Genomic DNA, 19,440 nt, shown 5'->3' on the forward strand with positions numbered 1-19,440 from the left:
TGAGGGGAGCAGCGGGCGTGACAGGAGAGGTCTGCTGCGCCATGTGGGCAGCTAGGGGGTGGTGGGTGGGATCCAACTCCTCCTGCAGAGGCTGTGGAAGCTTCATAGGCTGCGTCTTATCCCCTTGCCCCACAGGGAGGCCCTGGTTTGTCCTTTCTACATGAGAACATAATTAATTTTTAAGCCTTTCACCCCCCTCCCCCCTCTTTGAGAGGAGGAGCTGAGTGAAAAGCGGGGAGATCTTGGGGGAAGCGGGAAGAAGGAAAAGCTGAGAGGTTGAGGGAGAGGCACAGAAATCCTTTTAATCCATCCCCCCAACCCCCGGGTTCCCGCTGCTCCCTGCGCCGCCCCTGGTGTGAAAGGGCTGGAGCCCGCGCGGGGCGGAGCCTGCGGAGCATCTTCTGAGCAGCCGCCGCGGAGCACCCTGGGAAAATCCTTCCTCCCTCGGACATGGCGCCCACCTGCCCGGCGGCAGCAGCGGGCTCCGGCGCCGCGGTTCGCGGGTCGGGGCAGAAGAGCAGCGCGAGCTTCTGGCTTGGGGCGGAAGGGGGTGGTGGGGGTGGGGGCGGTGCCGCCCGGGAGCTCGGGTATTAAAGCGGGGCGCGCGCGGGCCCCGGGGCGCCGCCGACATGGGCTCCCAGGTGCTGCAGCTGCTTCGGCAGGGCGTGTGGGCCGCGCTCACCGGCGGCTGGTACCACGACCCGGAGCAGAGCAAGTTCACCAACAGCTGCCACCTCTACCTGTGGCTGTTCCTGCTGCTGCTGCCCCTGGCCCTGCACCTGGTGAGTGGGGGGTGCAAGCCCCGGGGAGACGTGAGCGTGGAGGGAAGACGGAGCAGGCGCCCGGAAACCTGCGTGTGCGCCTCTGGATGGACAGGGTTGGCAAGGGTTCTTCAGAGGTGGGATGGAGGAGGTCTTCTGGAATGTGGCACAGAGAAAGTACAGAGAAAGGCAGGCAGGGACTCAGTGCAGGGAAAGAAGTAGAAAGGACTTTGGGGACTCTGGGACTCATTAAAAATTGATGCTAGCTGTTAGGATGACTCTGCTTGCTTGTCGCTGAGCAATGTTGAACCTGTTTTGTAAGTGGACAATCCAAGCCTCTTGATTGATTAGCCTGGGATAATATTTGGTATAAGATGCTGTGCATGTTAACCAAAAGGCAAAACGAAATATTAAAAGTAACCCATTTCAGTCCATATTCAACACTGCCCCCCTCCTTCCTGTTTTGCTTTTAGAAGGCAGGTTCAATTATCTGTAACTCAGCTTTTATTTGCCACACCACTGTGTAAAGAATTCTCTAGACAGATACAATAATGGGTAAATCGAATTTTATGTTAAGCAAAATATTACAGCTCCTAGCCGGGACTTGACGCCTTAATTGGTAGAGTGATGATAAGTGAGTGCTGTTGAATAACCACACAGGTCACCTTCTTGGGCAAATTAAATATGCCTAATTCGAAACCTAAAAACTTATTTGAAAAGCTGTACAGGTAAGGTACACCATGTCCTATTACACTTAATGTGCCAAGAGTTTAATTTTGATTTGTCTGTTGAAGAACTTTGTACTTGAAACATAATTTGATCATGTTCTTCATAGCAAAAATCTCCACTGAGTTTGCACAGCTAATAGATTCTGAGTTCAACATTAGAGGTTGTCCATGATGTGGTTTCCGTTTACTCTCTTTCTGGCAATCTACCCAGAGGGTCAATTCCGGCTCTGAAGTCATGCTGCCTAGGGTAAATTTTGGATCCATTTCTTCTCAGTCATCAGTCTGTGACCTTGGGAAAATTACTTACCTCATCTGATTTTTCTTTTTCTTATATGTAAAGTGAGAAAATTAATAGTACCAGATTTACAATGTTGTATTTGGACTTAAATGGAATACTATATGTAAATCCACTATCTAGTTTGACCTAGAACTGGACTCAGACTGGTTTACATTTCTATTTTGCTACTTACTTGCTTTTTTGACTTTGATGGTTCTGTTATCTAACCCTTACGTTTCTCATCCTCAAAGTAGATATGATAATGACCATTTCACAGGAAAAAGAAAGAAAATTCTTAAAAATAAAAGCACTTAATACAGACTGATACATGGAGGCCCTTCAATAAATGAATGTTTCCTTCTTCTGTGACCATGTTTATAGTTTGTGCTATAATTTCCCAATGTTTTCTCTTTGCCCAGAGATGTAACATAGCCTAGTGACGAGAAACACAAGCTTGAGTTCAATCCTGGTTCTTCTGCTCACTAGCTGTGTATATACTGGAGCAAGCTTGAGCAAGCTTCAGCTTCCTGGCTTATAACAAGGAAAATAGTGTCTCCCTATAGAAGACTTATGAGGTTTGAATGAGTTACTGAAAGTACTTAGTACGTGGGACATGGTGAGGCCTCAATAAGAACTGGCCTGTTTTTCCCGCTCTCATCTTTCAATTGCCAAAATCTCCCTATCCTTTAAGAGCCAATGAAATGTTCATCTCTGTCTACACTTCCCTGATTCCATTCAGCTAGAATTAATCTCTCTTGTTCTTACACCATTCTGTATTTACTGTTAGTACTACAGCACATTTTTAGTTTAATTGTGTACTTAGTTGCTGAAACATGTATTTTTATTTTATTTTATTATCTTTACTTCTAGTTCATGAGCTTTTGTTGACATGGATTTTGATTTTGTTGATTCATCTTGGTTCCCCTGTTGTATTAGCAGAATTGTTCTACATTTGGTTAACACTCCTCCAGCATATCGCAAACTGCTGGAAATAAAATAAACACGCCTCTTTGCTCCAAACAGCATGATATTGCTATCTCACTAAGTATTTTGAGTATTTCCTTGTAATGAAAACAATGTGTTCCACTTCTTCTTTTAAATTTTTTTACCTCCAGATCATTTTTGAATGTTAATGTGCTCCAAAATATAATTAGATTCTAATTACGAATTAGAATCTACCAGTATTTTAAAAATAAACTGTATCTTCCACTTTTAATTCCCCTTCTTAGCAACAACCATATTAACATTTAATGTTTGTTCCTACAGAGTTTTTTTCTGTGAACATGGGCTTATTTTACATAACTTCTGTTAAGATTTAATGTATGTATAGATCTAGTACATGCATCAGAATCCCGAATTTTTACCTAATGATGCTTTATTGTGTAGTTTGTTATCTACCTTATATTTGTAAACAGTCCTCAGTTAAGTTTCTCTTTAATGATATTGTAGAATAGTTTTTGGCAAAATCTCAAGAGTTTGGAAAGTAAAAGCTGATACCTTAAATAGTTTTACTCAGTTATTTTGGATCAAAATATGTTATACACACATTTTTATGCCAGTGTGCTTTTTAACTCTTTTTTAAAAAAAAAAATTAAAGATTTGTTTATTTATGCATACAAAAGCTGGAGTACAGGCCAGAGATGAGGGGGGTGAGAGGATCCACCAGAGACAGAGTGGGGAACAGAACAGGCAGATTGACTGAAATACACTGCTGAGGGGAGCAGCGGGTGAGACAGGAGAGGTCTGCCTCTCCATGTGGGTTTCTCCCTGGCTGGCCAGGGATTGAACTTGTGCTGCAGAGGCTGTGGATTGCTTCATAGTGCCAAGCTTAACCTCTTACGCCACCAGGGAGGCCCTGCTTTTAACTCTAGAGAGTAATTTTTTATCATTGCATTTATTGTCATGCTGCTTTTTAATAACCTATCCTAATAAATAATGTAAGTTATCCTGTTCTTGCTCTGTCTTTTGGTCTTTGAAAGTGACCTTAGAAATAGAAGACCCTTCTTTCCCAACTGAGAATTCTGTTCTCTAGGTCTTGGTATTTAAAAATACTTGCTCTACCTCAATACTGACTGTGACTGTTAATGTCTTTTTTCAGATTTTTTCACTTGTAAGAACTTGATCCATAAAATATGCTTGACTCTTTGTGCATAGCATGGGCTTGTTCAGAGTTCATTTAAGGAACTCTGAACTTCTCTGGGTTTTGTACATCTTCAGCTTAAGTCTGTTTAAGCTAAACAATTCCACCTTTTAATTTAATGGGAACTTTGAATATAAAATTAAAAGTTTATTATTAGTTATTGAGGCAAATTGTCTCACCACCCCCCTACCCCCACCTTCCCCCTGCCCTCACCTTCCCTCTGCCCTCACCTCCATCTTTCCCTCTCTATTCTCCTTCCCTTAGCACCCCCCTCACCTTCTTCCTGCCCTCACCTACCACCTTAAACAGAATGGAGTTTGAATTGAATGAGCTGCAGCTTTGTGGAAGTTGAAGACATTCTTCCCTGAGTCCTGGGCTATAGACCCAAACTTTCGAGATTTGGGTTGAATACCATTCCGTGCAGGTGTCTTTAACTTTCTGATTCCCCAAGTGGCATCTGGACTGTGTGCACAAATGGCTTGGTTTCGAGAGGGCTTTGCTTTCTTGCTATAAGCACTTTTATTAGGCTGCTTCATCCCCAGGGCATTGCAGGGCAGTCATGTCCACCTTTTCAGGTCAATACCTCCTTATTTGAGTGATGCTTGCGTCCCCTCTGCAAAATGGCTCCTGCCTGACCTCAACTTCTGCCATTTGGACACGTGTATGTCCGTGGGCAGGTTGTGTTTTGTGTCTGTGGCAAAAGAACCAGCACCTCCCTGGACCTGGGTGTCCGCCTTTTGAAGAACCCTCCAAAAATAGCACTTCCCTCTTTCTTTCTGTCCATTATTGCAAGTTTATGACAAATTTTCTAGTGGTTAAATTTGTTTTTCTCACCCTCACTTCTCTTAGGACTTTGTGAGACTTCTCCCAATTAATGGCTATATTTGGATGCTCCTCTCCTCAAGACCTTTTGTTATTTCCTATGATTGTAATCTAATACCTTAATACCCTTGACTTTCTTTTTTTTTTTTATGGAAGTTGGTATTAATCTGGTCGCTCTTGCTTTCTGATTTTAACCAATTGGTCTCTCAGATTTCCTTTACATATTACCCAGATTTCCACTCTAAATCTCTTTCCTGCGTTTTATGGAAGAAAAAAGGGATTTATTCTTAATGGTATTCAGTGTTTCCCCTTTTGTTCCTGATGAATTAACTTTTCACCTTTCACATTTAAAATTGTTATTATATTGTTGGGATAGGTAATAGTAACAGCCAAAACTCATCCAGCATATACACAGCAGGTATTGTTATAAGGACTTTGCATGAGTTAATCATCTCAAACTTATAACAACCCAGAGAGGCACTATAGTTTTACTTTTGATGAAACTAGCATAGAGAGGTTGCCACAGAGAGGAAGAATTTAGATGTATCTGTTGGACAGCACTTACGTCTACAACCGAGGATTCGATATTCTGCTGCATATTGGGGGGAGCAACAGACAAAAGACAGATTGGTGTCTCTCTTCATGAAGATGGCAGGTAAAGAGCCACAGACCAGGGCACCACAGTGATCATTACAGACATAGGGGTAATGTGACTTGCTATGTATTGAAAATGGGAGACGCCATCCTGGCTTTGATGCCTAGGAAGGCTTACCTGAGGGAATCACTTCCAATTTGACACCTGACTGATGACCGTAGGTTAGCCTTTCAAAGGTGAGTAGATCATGAGGAGTTTGGACTTTTAGTACAGTGAGATACACACTGAGGGGTTCTTCTTTTGTCCAGTTTGAAGTAGGATATTATTTTCTCATCTCCCCATTTTTTGGATGTTTTTAGTCTACAAAAAGAGTTGCACAAAAAAGCGTAATGACTAACCAACTTTTAATGTCTTGCCACATTTGCTTCATTGTACTCTTTATATATTTATACATTTTTATTTTCCTGTATCATTTCAGAATAAGTTGTCAGCATCAAAATAAGTTCTACCTAAAAACTTCATCAACTATCTCTTAAAACAGAGGACCTCCCCGGTGGCCTAGGGGTTAAGTCTCAAGAGCTGTCACCTCGATGATCCACTATGACTGCCTGAGTTCGTTCTGAGTTTGATTGCCTGAGTTAGCTCCCAGCCAGGGAACTATCCTACATATGGCACAGCAGACCTTTCCCCTGTCACCCGCTGCTCTGCTCAACAGTGTAATTTCAGTAGATCCACCTGCTTTGCCCCCCGCTCTGCCTCTGGTGAATCTTCTCACCTCCCGTACCCCTAGCTTATACCCCAGTTCTTCTAGGCAAAAATAAATAAGTCAAATCTTTAAGAAAATAAAAAAGCAGAGGACATTCTCCCACACAATAATCACACCCCCCAAAACTGATCATTGATATAATGTTATTATTTGATATATAATTTCTTTCCAAATTTACCAGTTATTTGAATAATATACTACATCTATGAGTATATTTCATTTTGCTTTTCTGGATCCAAGATTCAATCAAGGGTAATACGTGACTTTTAATTCTTCTTAAATCTTTTAATTCTTCATGTCTCTTAATTCTTCTTTAATCAAGGACAAGTTCTTTAGGCCTTTTTGTTTTCTTTTGTGGTGTTGAAAGTTGTTTTGCAGATTGTTTCTTAATTAGGATTTTTTGATTGTTTCTGTAGGATTAAATGTGCAATTGTGCATTTGGGGGCAGGAATGTGTTACTATTAGGTAATATATTCTTGTCATGTTCTTGTCATATCCAAGGCCTAGCCCCCTATTGTTGGTGCTCTTGCTCATTAGTTAAGGTGGTGTTGGCCAGATTTCTCTGCTGCAAAGTACTCATTTACCCCTTCATATTTAGTAATTAATCTTAGGGGGAACCTAGAGGCTGTGTACATGTTGTAGTTGTAAGCTATTGGTGATCCTTGCCTAAAATCATTTTTTAAATGGTGATTTTCTATTTATTTGTATTCTTCTGTGAAGAAAAGCTTTCTTTTCAGATGGCCCTGTAGTTTTGTTGTGCTTATAAGTGTGATCTCAGATATTCACTATTTCTTTTTAATTCAATGGGCTATAACCCATTCTGTCATTCTTTTTGATGTTCAGATTGTCACATGATCTCACTTATATGTCTGATCTTATATATGAGAAAGATAAACTCATTGATACAGAGAACAGGTTGGTGGTTGCCAAAGATAGGCAGTGACAGTTGGATGATATGGGTAAAGTGGTCAGAAGGTAAAAATTCCAGTTACAAAATAAATAAATCCTGGGGATGTGATATGCAGTATGGTGACTATAGTTAATAATACTGTGTTATATATTTGAAAGTTCTAAGAGATAGATCTTAAAAGTTCTCATTACAAGAAAAAATATGTAACTTTGTGGTGACATGATTTGCTCTCTTATTATCTCATTATATATATACATATTGAAGCATATTGTATACTTTGTTACATGTCAATTACATCTCAATAAAAACAATGTCAATTCAACATATTAAAAATAATATGCTGTTTTACCAAAAATATTCTCTGCTGCATAGAAAGTAGGTTAGAGAAAGGAGAAGAATCAAAGTGGGAGCTTCAGAGGCTATTTTATTAAAGCAGCCATGGATGGTATTGGCAGAAAAGAGAGAGGAATGTAGAAATGTTTTGATAGGAGTTAGTGATAAATTAATTTTTAGGGTGGAGGAGTGTGGACGGGAGAGGAATGAAGAGTGAGTTCTGGTTTGAGCATTGGGTATATGGGATACCTTTGAGATGGGAAAGGGTAGGAGAAAAATGTTGGAGAGAAAGACTGGGAAACCAGACACCTAATTTTAGACTTGTTAGTTTGGAGTTTCCTTTTACTTTGTTTTTAAATTTTTTTTAGCGGGCTTCCCCCGTGGCACAGTGGTTGAGTGCTGGGCTGTGAAGCTGCCCGCAGCCTCTTTAGCGCTGGTTTGATCCCCGGCCGCCGGGCGCGGGTCCCAGCTGGCGTGCAAACCTCTGGTGCTGCACCCGCTGCTCCCACTCTGGCTCTGGTGAATCCTCTCACCCTCCCATGCTTCTGACTGCACCCAGCGCTTGTATAAATAAATCTTTAATAAATAAATAAATAAATAAATGTTTAAAAAAGTAAAAAATAATTTTTTTAGCATTCTTAGAAATACCTTTATTATAAGGTTTAATAAACAACTACGTGAGTTACAGAATGTCTGTCCTTTTGCTGTTCTCAAAGCAGCTTGCAAGTCATATTTTTAGAAACATCTTTATTACAAACATTCTTTCTTGGAAAATATATAAAGCGCTCATACAACTCAATTAAAAAAAAACCAAAAAAACAGATTTTTAAAAATGGGCAAAGAAACTGAATAGATAATTCCCCAAAAGAATCATTCATGTGGTCAACAGGTACATGAAAAGATCACTCAGCATCACATATCATCAGGAAAATGCAAATGAAAACCACAATGAGATATCACCTCACAACTATTAGAATGGCTACTATCAAGAAGACAAGAGATAGCAAATGTTGGTGAGGACAAAGAGAAAAGGGAACTCTTGTATAGTATTGGTGGAAATGTAAGTTGGTGCAGACATTATGGAAAACAATATGGAGGGTCCTCAAAAAATTAAATAGAGGAGCTTCCCTGGTGGCCTAGGGGTTAAATCTCAGCACTATCACCTCTGCAGCTTGAGTTCAATCCTGGGCCAAGGATCTAACTCACATATGGCATAGCAGACCTCTCCTGTCTCACCCACTGCTCCCCTCAGCAGTATATTTCAGTCAGTCCACCTGTTTTGCTCCCCAGTCTGTCTCTGGTGAATCCTCTCACCTCCCACACCTCTGGCCTGCACTCCAGCTCTTGTATACATAAATAAATAAAATAAATCTTTTTTAAAAAGAAATTAAATAGAACTAACACATGATCCGGCAAGTCTACATCTATATGCCCAAAAGAAATAAAGCCAGATACTGAAAACATGTGCACTCCCATATTTATTGCAACTTCATTCATCATAGCCAAGATATGGAAGAAACCTAAGTCCCCATCAGTGGATGAGTGGATAAAGAAGATATTATATATATACATATCTCATTATTATTATATGTTTGATGACAGATATTTGATGACATTTTGGTCAATGACAGGCTTCTTATACCATGACAGTTTCAGTACGGTATACCAGATAACCTAGGTGTGTAGTAGGCTAATGCTATCTAGGTTTGTATAATTACACTGACTTTTCACAATGATGAATTTCTGAGCACAAATACCTGTCATTAAGTGACACATGACTGTATACTATGGAATATTATTTAGTCACGAGAAAGGATATTCTGCCACTGATGAAAGGTTATCCTGAGGCAACATAAATAATCTTTGAGCATGTGATATTTAATGAGATAAGTCTCACAGAGAAAGACAAGTATTGTATGTTGTAGAATCTTAAAAAAAAAAAATACAAGAAGAAAAGTGGGAGGTTTGAGAGTAAGACAGATGTTTAGAGGTACAAACTTGCAATAACTAGTAAGGAAGCCTAGAGATCTAGTGCACAATGTAGTAAACATAGATAACAGCACTATCATCAGACTTGCTAAGAGGCTAGAAAGTAGCAATTCTAATCACTAAAAAAGAAATAATCATTATGTAATGGGGATAGAGGTGCTAATTATCTCCATAATGGCAATCATTCCAACATATAGGTATAAAATTAGCATGATGTATACCTTAAATTTGCAGAATGTTATATATCAAATATATATCCATTAAAAAATCAAGTTTCCTTTTCTGCATCAAAGTGGAGATATTGAGTAGACAGTTGGATAAAAGTGTGGGGAACTTAGTGGAGCAAGCTCAACTAGAGATATGGATTTGAAAATCATCAGTGTAAGATATGTTTACTGCCAAGGGACTGAATGAGAAGTTCTAAGTATAATGTGTAGAATGAGAAGAGAAGGTCCCAAGAGCTCTATTCTTAGATGTAGGCCAAAGAGGGGATGAGAAAAGCCAGGAGAGCAGGATAGCATTGAAACACAAAGAGGAGACCATTTCAAGAAGTAAGCAACTTAGTGCTGAGAATAAAGAAAATTGTATTAAATTTTTATCTTGGGAGACATTAATAAGAACATTTCAGTGACATGTTGGCAAGTTGGGGAGTAGCAGCTGTAGGTTTAAGAGGCAATGGGAGGTGAAGAAATAAAGACAGCTGGTGAAGATGGTTCTTTTCATTCAGGAGTAGAAAAACTGGCACACTGCTTGGAGAGAGATTCAGAGTCAAAGGCTTAGGCCTTCTCCCAAGTTTGCAGGAATTAGGAAGGTGGATCTGCCTATTTGAATTATCCCTTGAGCCTAGTTTGGAACTTTATACACAATGGAAATCTAACTCTGTGAAGGAAGACACTTCTTGGTAGTGTATAGTCAGCCCTATATCAATATACTCACCACAATCCTGTGACCAGGATCCAGGTCTTTAAATATGGAGGTTGAAAACCAAGGTGTTATCCATGTATTAGATTGTAAGTTTATATTACTGTTGTTCAAGATAACCTTTGTTTTATTGCCTATGTGACAATTATGTGGGTAGCTCCATGGCCGGGAATCGAACTCATAGTGCAGTAGTTGCTGATAACTTCATAGTGCTGAGACTTAACCCCTTGTGCCATCAGGGAGGCCCAGATACATTATTCTAAAAGAAACTTGGGGAGATGGTACATTCAGTTCTGAAGCCAAAATCTGTAGGAGCCTAAGATCAAACAAGCTATTGAAAAATATTAATGTCATGTTAAATGCATATGGAGATGGGTCAGTTTGAACCCCCATGATGTCATATAAAATGATAAGCATTTTGGAGTAGGGTGTATATTTAAGAAGCATAAGACATTAATACTGTGATATGGAAACTATACTATATGCCAAAGGGCTTATCTGTACCAATAGAAATAGTGGTATGTTATCAGTAAGACTTGCTCCCAGGTCTACCTCTGGGCTGTGGTTGGCTGCAGAATGGGATGGAGTTGAGGGCATTAGTGTCTCCAGCTCAGCAGCAAAGGACTGGAGAAGCAGGACTGACAATGAAAAACAAATATTATCCTGCTCATATTCCTTGGTTATCAGAAAACCTTTAGTTAGAAATTTCTACTGCTCTGCACAGAAGAGCATCCCCTATTACCAAGCACAGTTCTTTAAGATCTGTCCTTTCTCTGATTCATGAAATTGGAGCTCTTAATCCCTGTGGCACCATGGGAGTAAACTTTCTTTTTGAGGTGCTGTTCTCCTTGACATGCTGTCACTGCTGCAGAATCCTCTCTCCCGCCACACTTGACATCTCAAGAGTATGCTTACAGGCCTGACAAGTAGCCCAACATGGGAACCCTGACACTCTGCAATGTCAGCTACTCTTGTGATTTCTCTCTGCACTAGGCTTTGTCAGACTCCGGAGGAAAGCACAGTTTGTCCTTACCATCGACGTCCCAGGTCAATGGGAGCCTGGAAATATATATGAGGAAGACTAGGTCCTGGCATAAGAAAGGGGACGTTACTTACTGTGAGTCAGGCATTGAGGGTATACAAAGAGTGGACTCAGCCCCTGTATTCAGGAACTTTATAATGACCAGAAAAGAAAATCCATAAAAGTGAGATAACTTTCAGTAAGTGGCACCATATTATAATCAACTGATTAAAAAAAAAAAAAGGTAAACACAACCTTTGATATTGCAAAGAAACATGTTTCCTGGCTGCCATTGTGATTCGTTGCTTGTTAGTGTTCTTTCCTTGGCTCCATTTCCCTCTTTTCCTTCAGTGGGGATCTTCTCTTCAAATTGATCTCTGCATTTCATTATCTTCTCTTTGCCTTGAGAGTCTAGCTTCCTGATGATTTTGCCCAATAATCTGTGCTAGTGCTACCCAGCACCTGCCCTCACCGAGATCTCTATTCTTTGTTTTGCCTTATCTGTTTCCTGCATCCTACTTGCTCACCTTCCTCTTGAAACCTCAACAGTAGCTCCCCTTCTCCACAGTCTTATCCACCTTCTCCCATGTGACTGCCTTGGACTCTGGGAGGGTTTTATCTGAGTGAGCCCTGAGTTTTATGCAGTTGTGTTGTTTATACACCACTTTGTGTCTATTAGTCTTATCTCACTATCTAGGTAGTTTACTTCTTGAGGCCATTTAGGTTTGGGTTCTGCCCTCTGTGAGGACAGCAAAGTATACTATTGTTATACAATGATGAAGAGCCTGGAGGCTCAAGAGGGCTTTGAAAAGTTTGAAGCTAATATAAGGAGTGCTAGAGGGAATAAAAGGAAGGTAGTTGCCTAGGGCAGTGATGTGATTTAAATGGGGCTTGAGGGCCTCCCTGGTGGTGAAAGGGGTTAAGATACAATGCTAGAAAGCTATGGGTAGCCACTGCAGCACGAGTTCGATCCCCACCTAGGGAGGTGACCCATACAGTGTAGCAGACCTCTCCTGTCTTGCCCGCTGCTCCCCTCAGCAGTGTATTTCAGTCAGTCTGCCTGTTCTGCTCCTCACTCTGGTGAATCCTCTCCCCCTGCACATCTCTGGCCTGCACCCCAGCTTTTGTATGCATAAATAAATAAATCTTAAAAAAAATGGGGCTTGAGAGGGACTATTTTGAAAACTGTAGAAACTATGCCACTCTCTCACACCATATACAAAAATCCACTCAAAATGGGGTAACATATTTGAATGTAAGATTGGAAACCGCAAAATACATAGAAAACATAGGCAGAACAACTCCATGACATTGGTTTCAGTGATGTCTGGAACTCCACTCCAACATTAAGGGAAAGCAAAAATAAACAAATGGGGTTACATCAAGGTACAAATCATCTGCACAGCAAAAGAAACCATAATTAAAATGAAAAGATATCAAGCATCTGACGAAGGGCTAATATCTAAGATCTACAAAAAAAATTTACACAATTCAATGAAAAGAAGACAAAGAACCCAATCAAAATAGGGCAAAAAATCTAAATAGACACTTCTCCAAAGATAACATACACATGGTCTATGGCACATGAAAAATATCCAATATCATATCAGGAAAATGCAAATCAGAACCACAGGAAAATAGCATCTCAGTTCTGTGAGAAAAGCCCATATCAGAAAAAAACAAAACAAAACAAAACAAACCCAGAAATAACAAGTATCGGTGAAGGTGTGGAGAAAAAGGAATCCTCAAATTGTTGGTGGGAATGTTGACTATAAAACACAAAGAATTTCTCCAAAGTATTAAAAATAAATATACCATATGATTGAGCAATTCCACTCCTTGATATTTATCCAAAGAATACCAAAGACACTTATTTGAGGGGATATATGCACTCCTAAGTTCTTTGCAGCACTATTTACAATAGCCAAGTTATTGAAACAGCCTAAGTGCCTGACAACGGAAGAGTGGACTAAAAAGATGTCATGTTTATACAAAATGGAATACTACTCATCTCTGAAAAATGATGAAGGCTTGCCATTTGTGACAATATGAGTTGAACTCGAGGGGATTATGCTAAATGAAATAAGTCTAAAGGAGAAAAACAAATACCTGATGATTTCACTTATGTGTAATATAGAGAAACAAAACAAAGGAAATGACAAAAATGAAACCAAAAGAAACCCTAGAACTGAGAATGTAAAATTGAGGCTACTTGAGGGGGGAGAGTGGGGAAAAAATTAAAGTCAGGGAGGGGGCCTGTTGTGGTAACATATCTGAGAAGTTGTGAACCTATAACCTAAATTATCCAATAATGCAAACCAAGGTAACCTCAATAAATAAAAAAAAAACTTCTAGGACAGAAGGGAGGTGACTAGGAAGCAAGTAACCAAGGGTCTCCCTGCAGGTACTGAATGAGGACTGAAACAGCCCCCGCAGGTTTTCTCATCTGGCTTCTTCCATCTCTCCAACCTTTTCTCACTCCTCCTGTCAGCTGCAAAGGCCTTTTAGTACCTCTAAGGCTGCTTTGTGGCTTTTTGCATGCTCTGTTTCCACTGCCTGCAAAGTCCTTACTTGTCTTCCCAAGATAATTCTTGTTCATCCTTCAGTGCTCAAGTTAAATACCAGATTCCTGGATGCTCCAGACTAGCTTGGGTTCCCTTGTTGGACAAAAATAAATTCATTTTGTAATTACTTGTAATTAGTCTGTTTTACAGTGGAAACCCCTTGCAGACAGAAATTTGCCTAATTCATTTACAGCTCTCTCCCGTGTACCATGCACAGTGCCTGGTACAGAGTGTATTCAATAACTGCTTGTGAAGCGTTAAATGAAGAGGTAGCTTGACTGTCTGTGTGACCCACTTAACTCTGTGGAGCTTTAATTGTAGCTTACTCTGGGCAGAGAACCCATGTTAATTGGATGCAGTTTGATCTTGAGAGACATTCTAGGACATTCTGTAGGCTGTCTCCTGCTTGGCCTCCATTTTCAAACAGAGCGACCTAACTTGATTTGGTTGATTGTGTTTTTAAGTCGGAAAATGCCATAATCAAAAGTGTTATAAAACAATAATTATCTTGAAAAATTATAATAAAATACACATAACTTAAAATTTGCAGCCTTGTATTTTTGAGTGGACAGTTCAGCAGTGTTACATATAGTCACATTGTTTTGCAAGAAGTCTTCCGAATGTTTTCATCATGTAAAATTGAAACTGTACTCATTAAACAGCAACTCCCAGCCCTCCGTGAGTACCTAGAAATCACCATTCTATTTTCCCTTTCTGTGCATTTGAATCCTCTAGATACTTTATGTAAGTGTAATCACATAGTATTTGTCTTTTTGTGGCTGACATATTTCACTTACAATAATTTCCCCAAGATTCATTTGTGTCAAAATTCACTTTTTTTTAAAGGGCTGAATGATATTTCATTATGTGGATGCTGTATTTTGCTTATTTTTTCCATCTTTGGATAGGCACTGGGGTTGATTCTACCTCTTGGCAATTGTGAATAATCCTGCTATGAACTTGGGTGTCCAAATTCCTCTTTAAGATCCCAGTTTCAGTTCTTTCATTGCAAGTGGAATTACTGAATCATATGGTTATTCTATTTTTAATTTTTTTGGAACTGCCATACTGTTTGCCATAAATAATCACTTTTCAACATAAAATAATAGCAACTTACCATATGGTAGCTACTTGGAAGTAGTCACGTTGCAAGATTATTCATTTATTCCAACAGTCCTTTTAAAACAGGATAAACTCTGGGTGTGGGAGTGGCCTCACTTGGTGGACCCTTATTCCTGCACTTACGACTGTAAGACATGACCCAAAAGCAAACAAAATTTGAAATGATAATAACAAGATTTATTTACACGGGAAGTGGAGAGAGAGTATTCACAGGTTGATGTGGCTAGGAGCTGTCTGTCCTACTCCAGTAGTATCCACTGAGCAGAGACCAAGGTCCAATCCAAAGCTGCATGTGGAGACCTGGTGGCCTCTCCACGACATCCTTCTCTTCAGTGGTTGAACCGCCAAAGCCCCAGCTGAACAACTATCAAAGTGCCAGCAGTTCAACTACCAATGCCCTAGCAGTTTAACTTCCAAAAACCTCATTCTGCCCCTATCCCCTCACTCTGCCCACTTTCCCCCATCAGTCCTCACTGCCCCGGAAGGGCTAGAGTTTGGAAAGCTCCACCTTCTGCTTTTGAGTTGGCTATGAGCACCGTCCACTGGCTGGGAGTTTGCTTCTCTCCCTTCTTACACTTCCATTGATTGTATTGGTCTCACCTTTGGAATTTCTAACACTGACATAGAAGAACAGAGACAATTGTTTGTATTTATATATCACATCACAGTTTTAGAAGTGGTTTAATGGAAAATTCAGTTCATATTACACCGTGGGCATCCACATGGATGATTTATTTGAACTCCACATTAGTTCTAGGAAGTAACTCATCCCCTTTTCTGGTCTCGTCATGGCCACTCTCACTGCTATGTGCAGCTTTCCCTTGTAAAATGCAGATACTGACTTTTCACTTCCTGGCTTAAACCGCATTCTACACTGTTCATGGTTAAGATCTAATTCTGTCAGTGTTACCATTATCTTCCTACTTCGAATGGCCCGTGTGTGTTGTTCTGAAATGTCTGAACATTCTGGAGAATCTGTGTGCTCTCATCTTATGCTCCTGCCTGACTTTTCTCAGCAATCTTTTTAGTTCTCATAGATGTCTGCTTGCCTTGGCCCTTTACTCCATCCTTCAATCTGAGTTAATCACATCCCAATTTACCAGAATTATAGCACTTGCTACTCTATCTTATATGTATTTACTCATCTTTATTAACTTGAACTCTGAGTATAAGGACTTTGTTTTTATCTGTATGTTGGTACAAGGGAATCACTTATCCATTTATGGGCTTAAACAATGATCATCAGTGGGGGGTGTTAATTTTGCACCTACCCCCCCAAAGCATTTGGTAATGTCTGAAGACATTTTGATTATCACAAATTACATGAAGTTTAATCTTTAAGCATGAAAAATCAATTTGCTTTAACCACATTGATAGAATAATTTTAAATTTCCCTGTCTTCTCTAACAGTATATTGAATATCACTGAATATTTTATTTGTACATCTAGAGTTTTTATATGTACTGTAGTGATATCCTGTGAGATGACTGAGGTGTATGTGTCGCAAATATGACACAACATGGGTGTTTTGCTTTTCTTTTAAAATATACTTTTTCTTTTGCTTTTCCAACACTAAGCTGTCACTTAACAGATCTTGTTACATTATTGTGTTTATGTGTATTCATTCTTTAGTCTCCTTTTTAATGTCTGTTATGCACTGGGAGACCAAATTTTATTAGGCTTATTAGGTACCATATAACTTAATTATACACAGATCAAGAACACAAAACTTTCTACTGAATCTCTGAGTATCCCCTCCCCCCCCACCAGTCAAGAGCACACAGTATGCAGAGTTGGTGACCCAATAAATAGCACTTCCTTTCTGAGCCACCTGGGGGAGACAGAGAGTTCAGCAGATAGAATTCAGAGAGCACTTTTATTGCAAATGAAGCTGATAATTGGTACATGATTTATATCTGTATGTAAGTGAACTTTCTATTTGTGAAGTTCAGAGTTGCAGAGACTTACCTACTTGGTGGGGGGGGGTGGTGTGGAAAGTTTCTGGCCATTCTGACTTGCTCCTGATTCTTGAGACTGAAACAAGGAGATGCTACCTGGGGGCACATGTCCAGTCCAGCTCAGCTCCTGAGAAAGAAGGGAAGCAAGAGGAAAGTCTGTTCAGTCCCGAGCCCCCCAACGCCAGTCACAAGTCACCCAAGAAGGAATGTCAGAGGTGTGGACAGGCCACTATGTAGAGGGAATTCATTCTCTCTTCTGAAAGGCAAGGGAGTGCAGAGGAATTGTTTCCCATTTTATAGTTACCTGCTTTGATTTTCCAGACTATTTATTTATTCATTTCTTCTGAGTCCTTGGAGTCTGTCAGGTCATTGAAGTGGTTGGTAAATAACTCAGGTCAGAGGACACATGAGCACTCCTCAGTCTGTAGTATGATACTCAGCTTCATTTTCAAAATGAAAATAGTCACTTGCAGAATTCTTCAAATTTGTTTGTGAAATTAGACTAATAAAGTACCTTTATGAAACATTTGTTGATAAAGCTTGAACTCCGAGAATGTCCCAAGGATTCCCAAGATTGTCCTTCCTTCTGTCTTTACATACAAATTTTCAGAAGTGGTTTATTCTGACTGGACAACAGCATCATTCAAAGCGAGCCCTCACTCAGCCAGATTGTTGGTCTCCCTACACTACCCAAGAGATGGAAAGTAGAAACACATCACCCTAAAGTTAAAAACCAGTGTGGCATATAATGGTGTATTGCAAAACAGTATGGCATTTCTTCCAAAAGTGAGACATAGATTTGCCATATGATACAACATTTCTATCTCTGGGTATATATTCAAAAGGATTGACAGCAGGGTCATAATACATATATCACATTCATGTTCATAGCAGTAATATTAACAATAGCCAAGGGATAGAAACAACCAAAATGTCCATTGACAGATGAGTAAATAAAATGTGGTTTATACATTCCATGGAATATTATTCAGCCTTAAAAAAGGAAGGGCATACTAACAGATGCTACAATATAGCAGAACCTTGAAGATATTATGTTAAATGAAATAAGCCAGTCATAAAAGGATGAACACTGCATACTTTAACTGATATAAGGCACCTAAAGTCATCAGATTTATAGAGACAGAAAGCAGAATGGAGGTTGCCAGGGGCTTGGGGAGGAGGGAATGGAGAGGTATTGTTTAGTGGGTATCGAATTTCAGTTTGGGAAATGAAGAAGTTCTAGAGATAAATAAGGTAATAGTTGCTAGAGAGTATCAATGTACTTAATGCCACTGAACACTTAAAAGTGGTTAATATCGTAAATCTTGTGTATATTTTGCCATGTAAAAAAAAAAAAAAAGTGGTGACTGAGACAGCCAGATCTATAAGCCTAAAGAAACAGCAGTGGGTCCCTTATAGTTTTCTTTGACCAAGAAGGGGCTTTTGAAAAATTTGCTTTAGTATTAATAGTTAGCATGTGATTGTGCTAAAATACAAGTTTATGAAAACAAAAGCAAAATTATGATTTCTTTTAGAACAAGTAAACCTCTATTCAAAATTTCAATATACCTTATATGAGGGGGGAAAAATCTGTGATAAAAAATAAGAACAAATTTAAAACTGCTCATCATGACACATTCCTTTGTGAGCACTCCCTTCCTCCCCACATTCATACCTACATGGAGAGAAAATCATAGAAACTGGAGAGCTGTTGTTGACTGAGCATAATGATGTCAGCTGTAAAATGGTTTTGACAATAATTTTAAGTGACATCCCTGGGAATGTTGAATTGGAGGAGCCTGAGCAGAGCTTAATTAACTAGCATAAAAGGGGGGGGCTATTTAGGAGAGTACTAGATTCTGTTCAGTGTGTCTATTGAAGGCAGAGGTTTTTAAAGGAATCATTTGAGCATGGCATCTTGAGAGGAATAATGTGCCAGGTGTAGCATGCTGTAAAACCTGTCTTCTCACCCAGAAAATTTTTCAGTAAATCTGCTTCTCACCTCACCTGGTGAGGTGCATGGGCTTTTGGGGGATGTGACAAAGTGCCACAAAGTGGTTCTTCATAGAGCATGAGACAAGGCTGTTCTCACTTGACTTGCACACTAGACACTAATCCTCATAAATTTCAAATTCTTACTTCTTGCCTTTTAATTACAACATTACCAGGTCAATGCTGTGTTTTAATTACAACACTACCAGGTCAATGCTGTGTTCATATACGTGAGGGTTGATAGAAAAATAATCTCTCTTATTGTGGCAAGTTAGGTTTTTCCCAAATGATCTCTCCCAATATTCATATATAATCCTTTTTTTTCTCACCCTACTTCCCTGGCATTTTTTTTCACAATGCTTTAGAGTTCTTTTTTCAGTTTTCTCTAGTCTAATTTTTTTTTTTAAAGATTTATTTATTTTTATACAAGAACCGGGGTGCAGGCCAGATATGTGGGAGGGTGAGAGGATTCACCAGAGACAGAGCAGGGAACAGGACAGGCAGACTGATGAAATACACTGCTGAGGGGAGCAGCAGGCAA

The 19,440-nt window shown here is 39.7% G+C and overlaps 1 protein-coding gene across 1 annotated transcript in view; it reads left to right on the top strand.

Moving 5' to 3' along the window:
* The first annotated feature begins 629 nt into the window (after positions 1-629).
* PCNX2 (pecanex 2) overlaps positions 630-19,440 on the top strand; it is a 243,488-nt gene continuing 224,677 nt past the window's right edge. Inside the window, exon 1 of the mRNA XM_037510412.2 lies at positions 630-782. Coding sequence (XP_037366309.1) covers positions 630-782 — 153 coding nt within the window. The remainder of the gene's footprint in view (positions 783-19,440) is intronic.

Source organism: Talpa occidentalis, unplaced genomic scaffold, assembly GCF_014898055.3.
Source record: "Talpa occidentalis isolate TD23 unplaced genomic scaffold, MPIMG_talOcc4v2.1 talOcc4.14, whole genome shotgun sequence".
Lineage (NCBI taxonomy): Eukaryota > Metazoa > Chordata > Mammalia > Eulipotyphla > Talpidae > Talpa > Talpa occidentalis.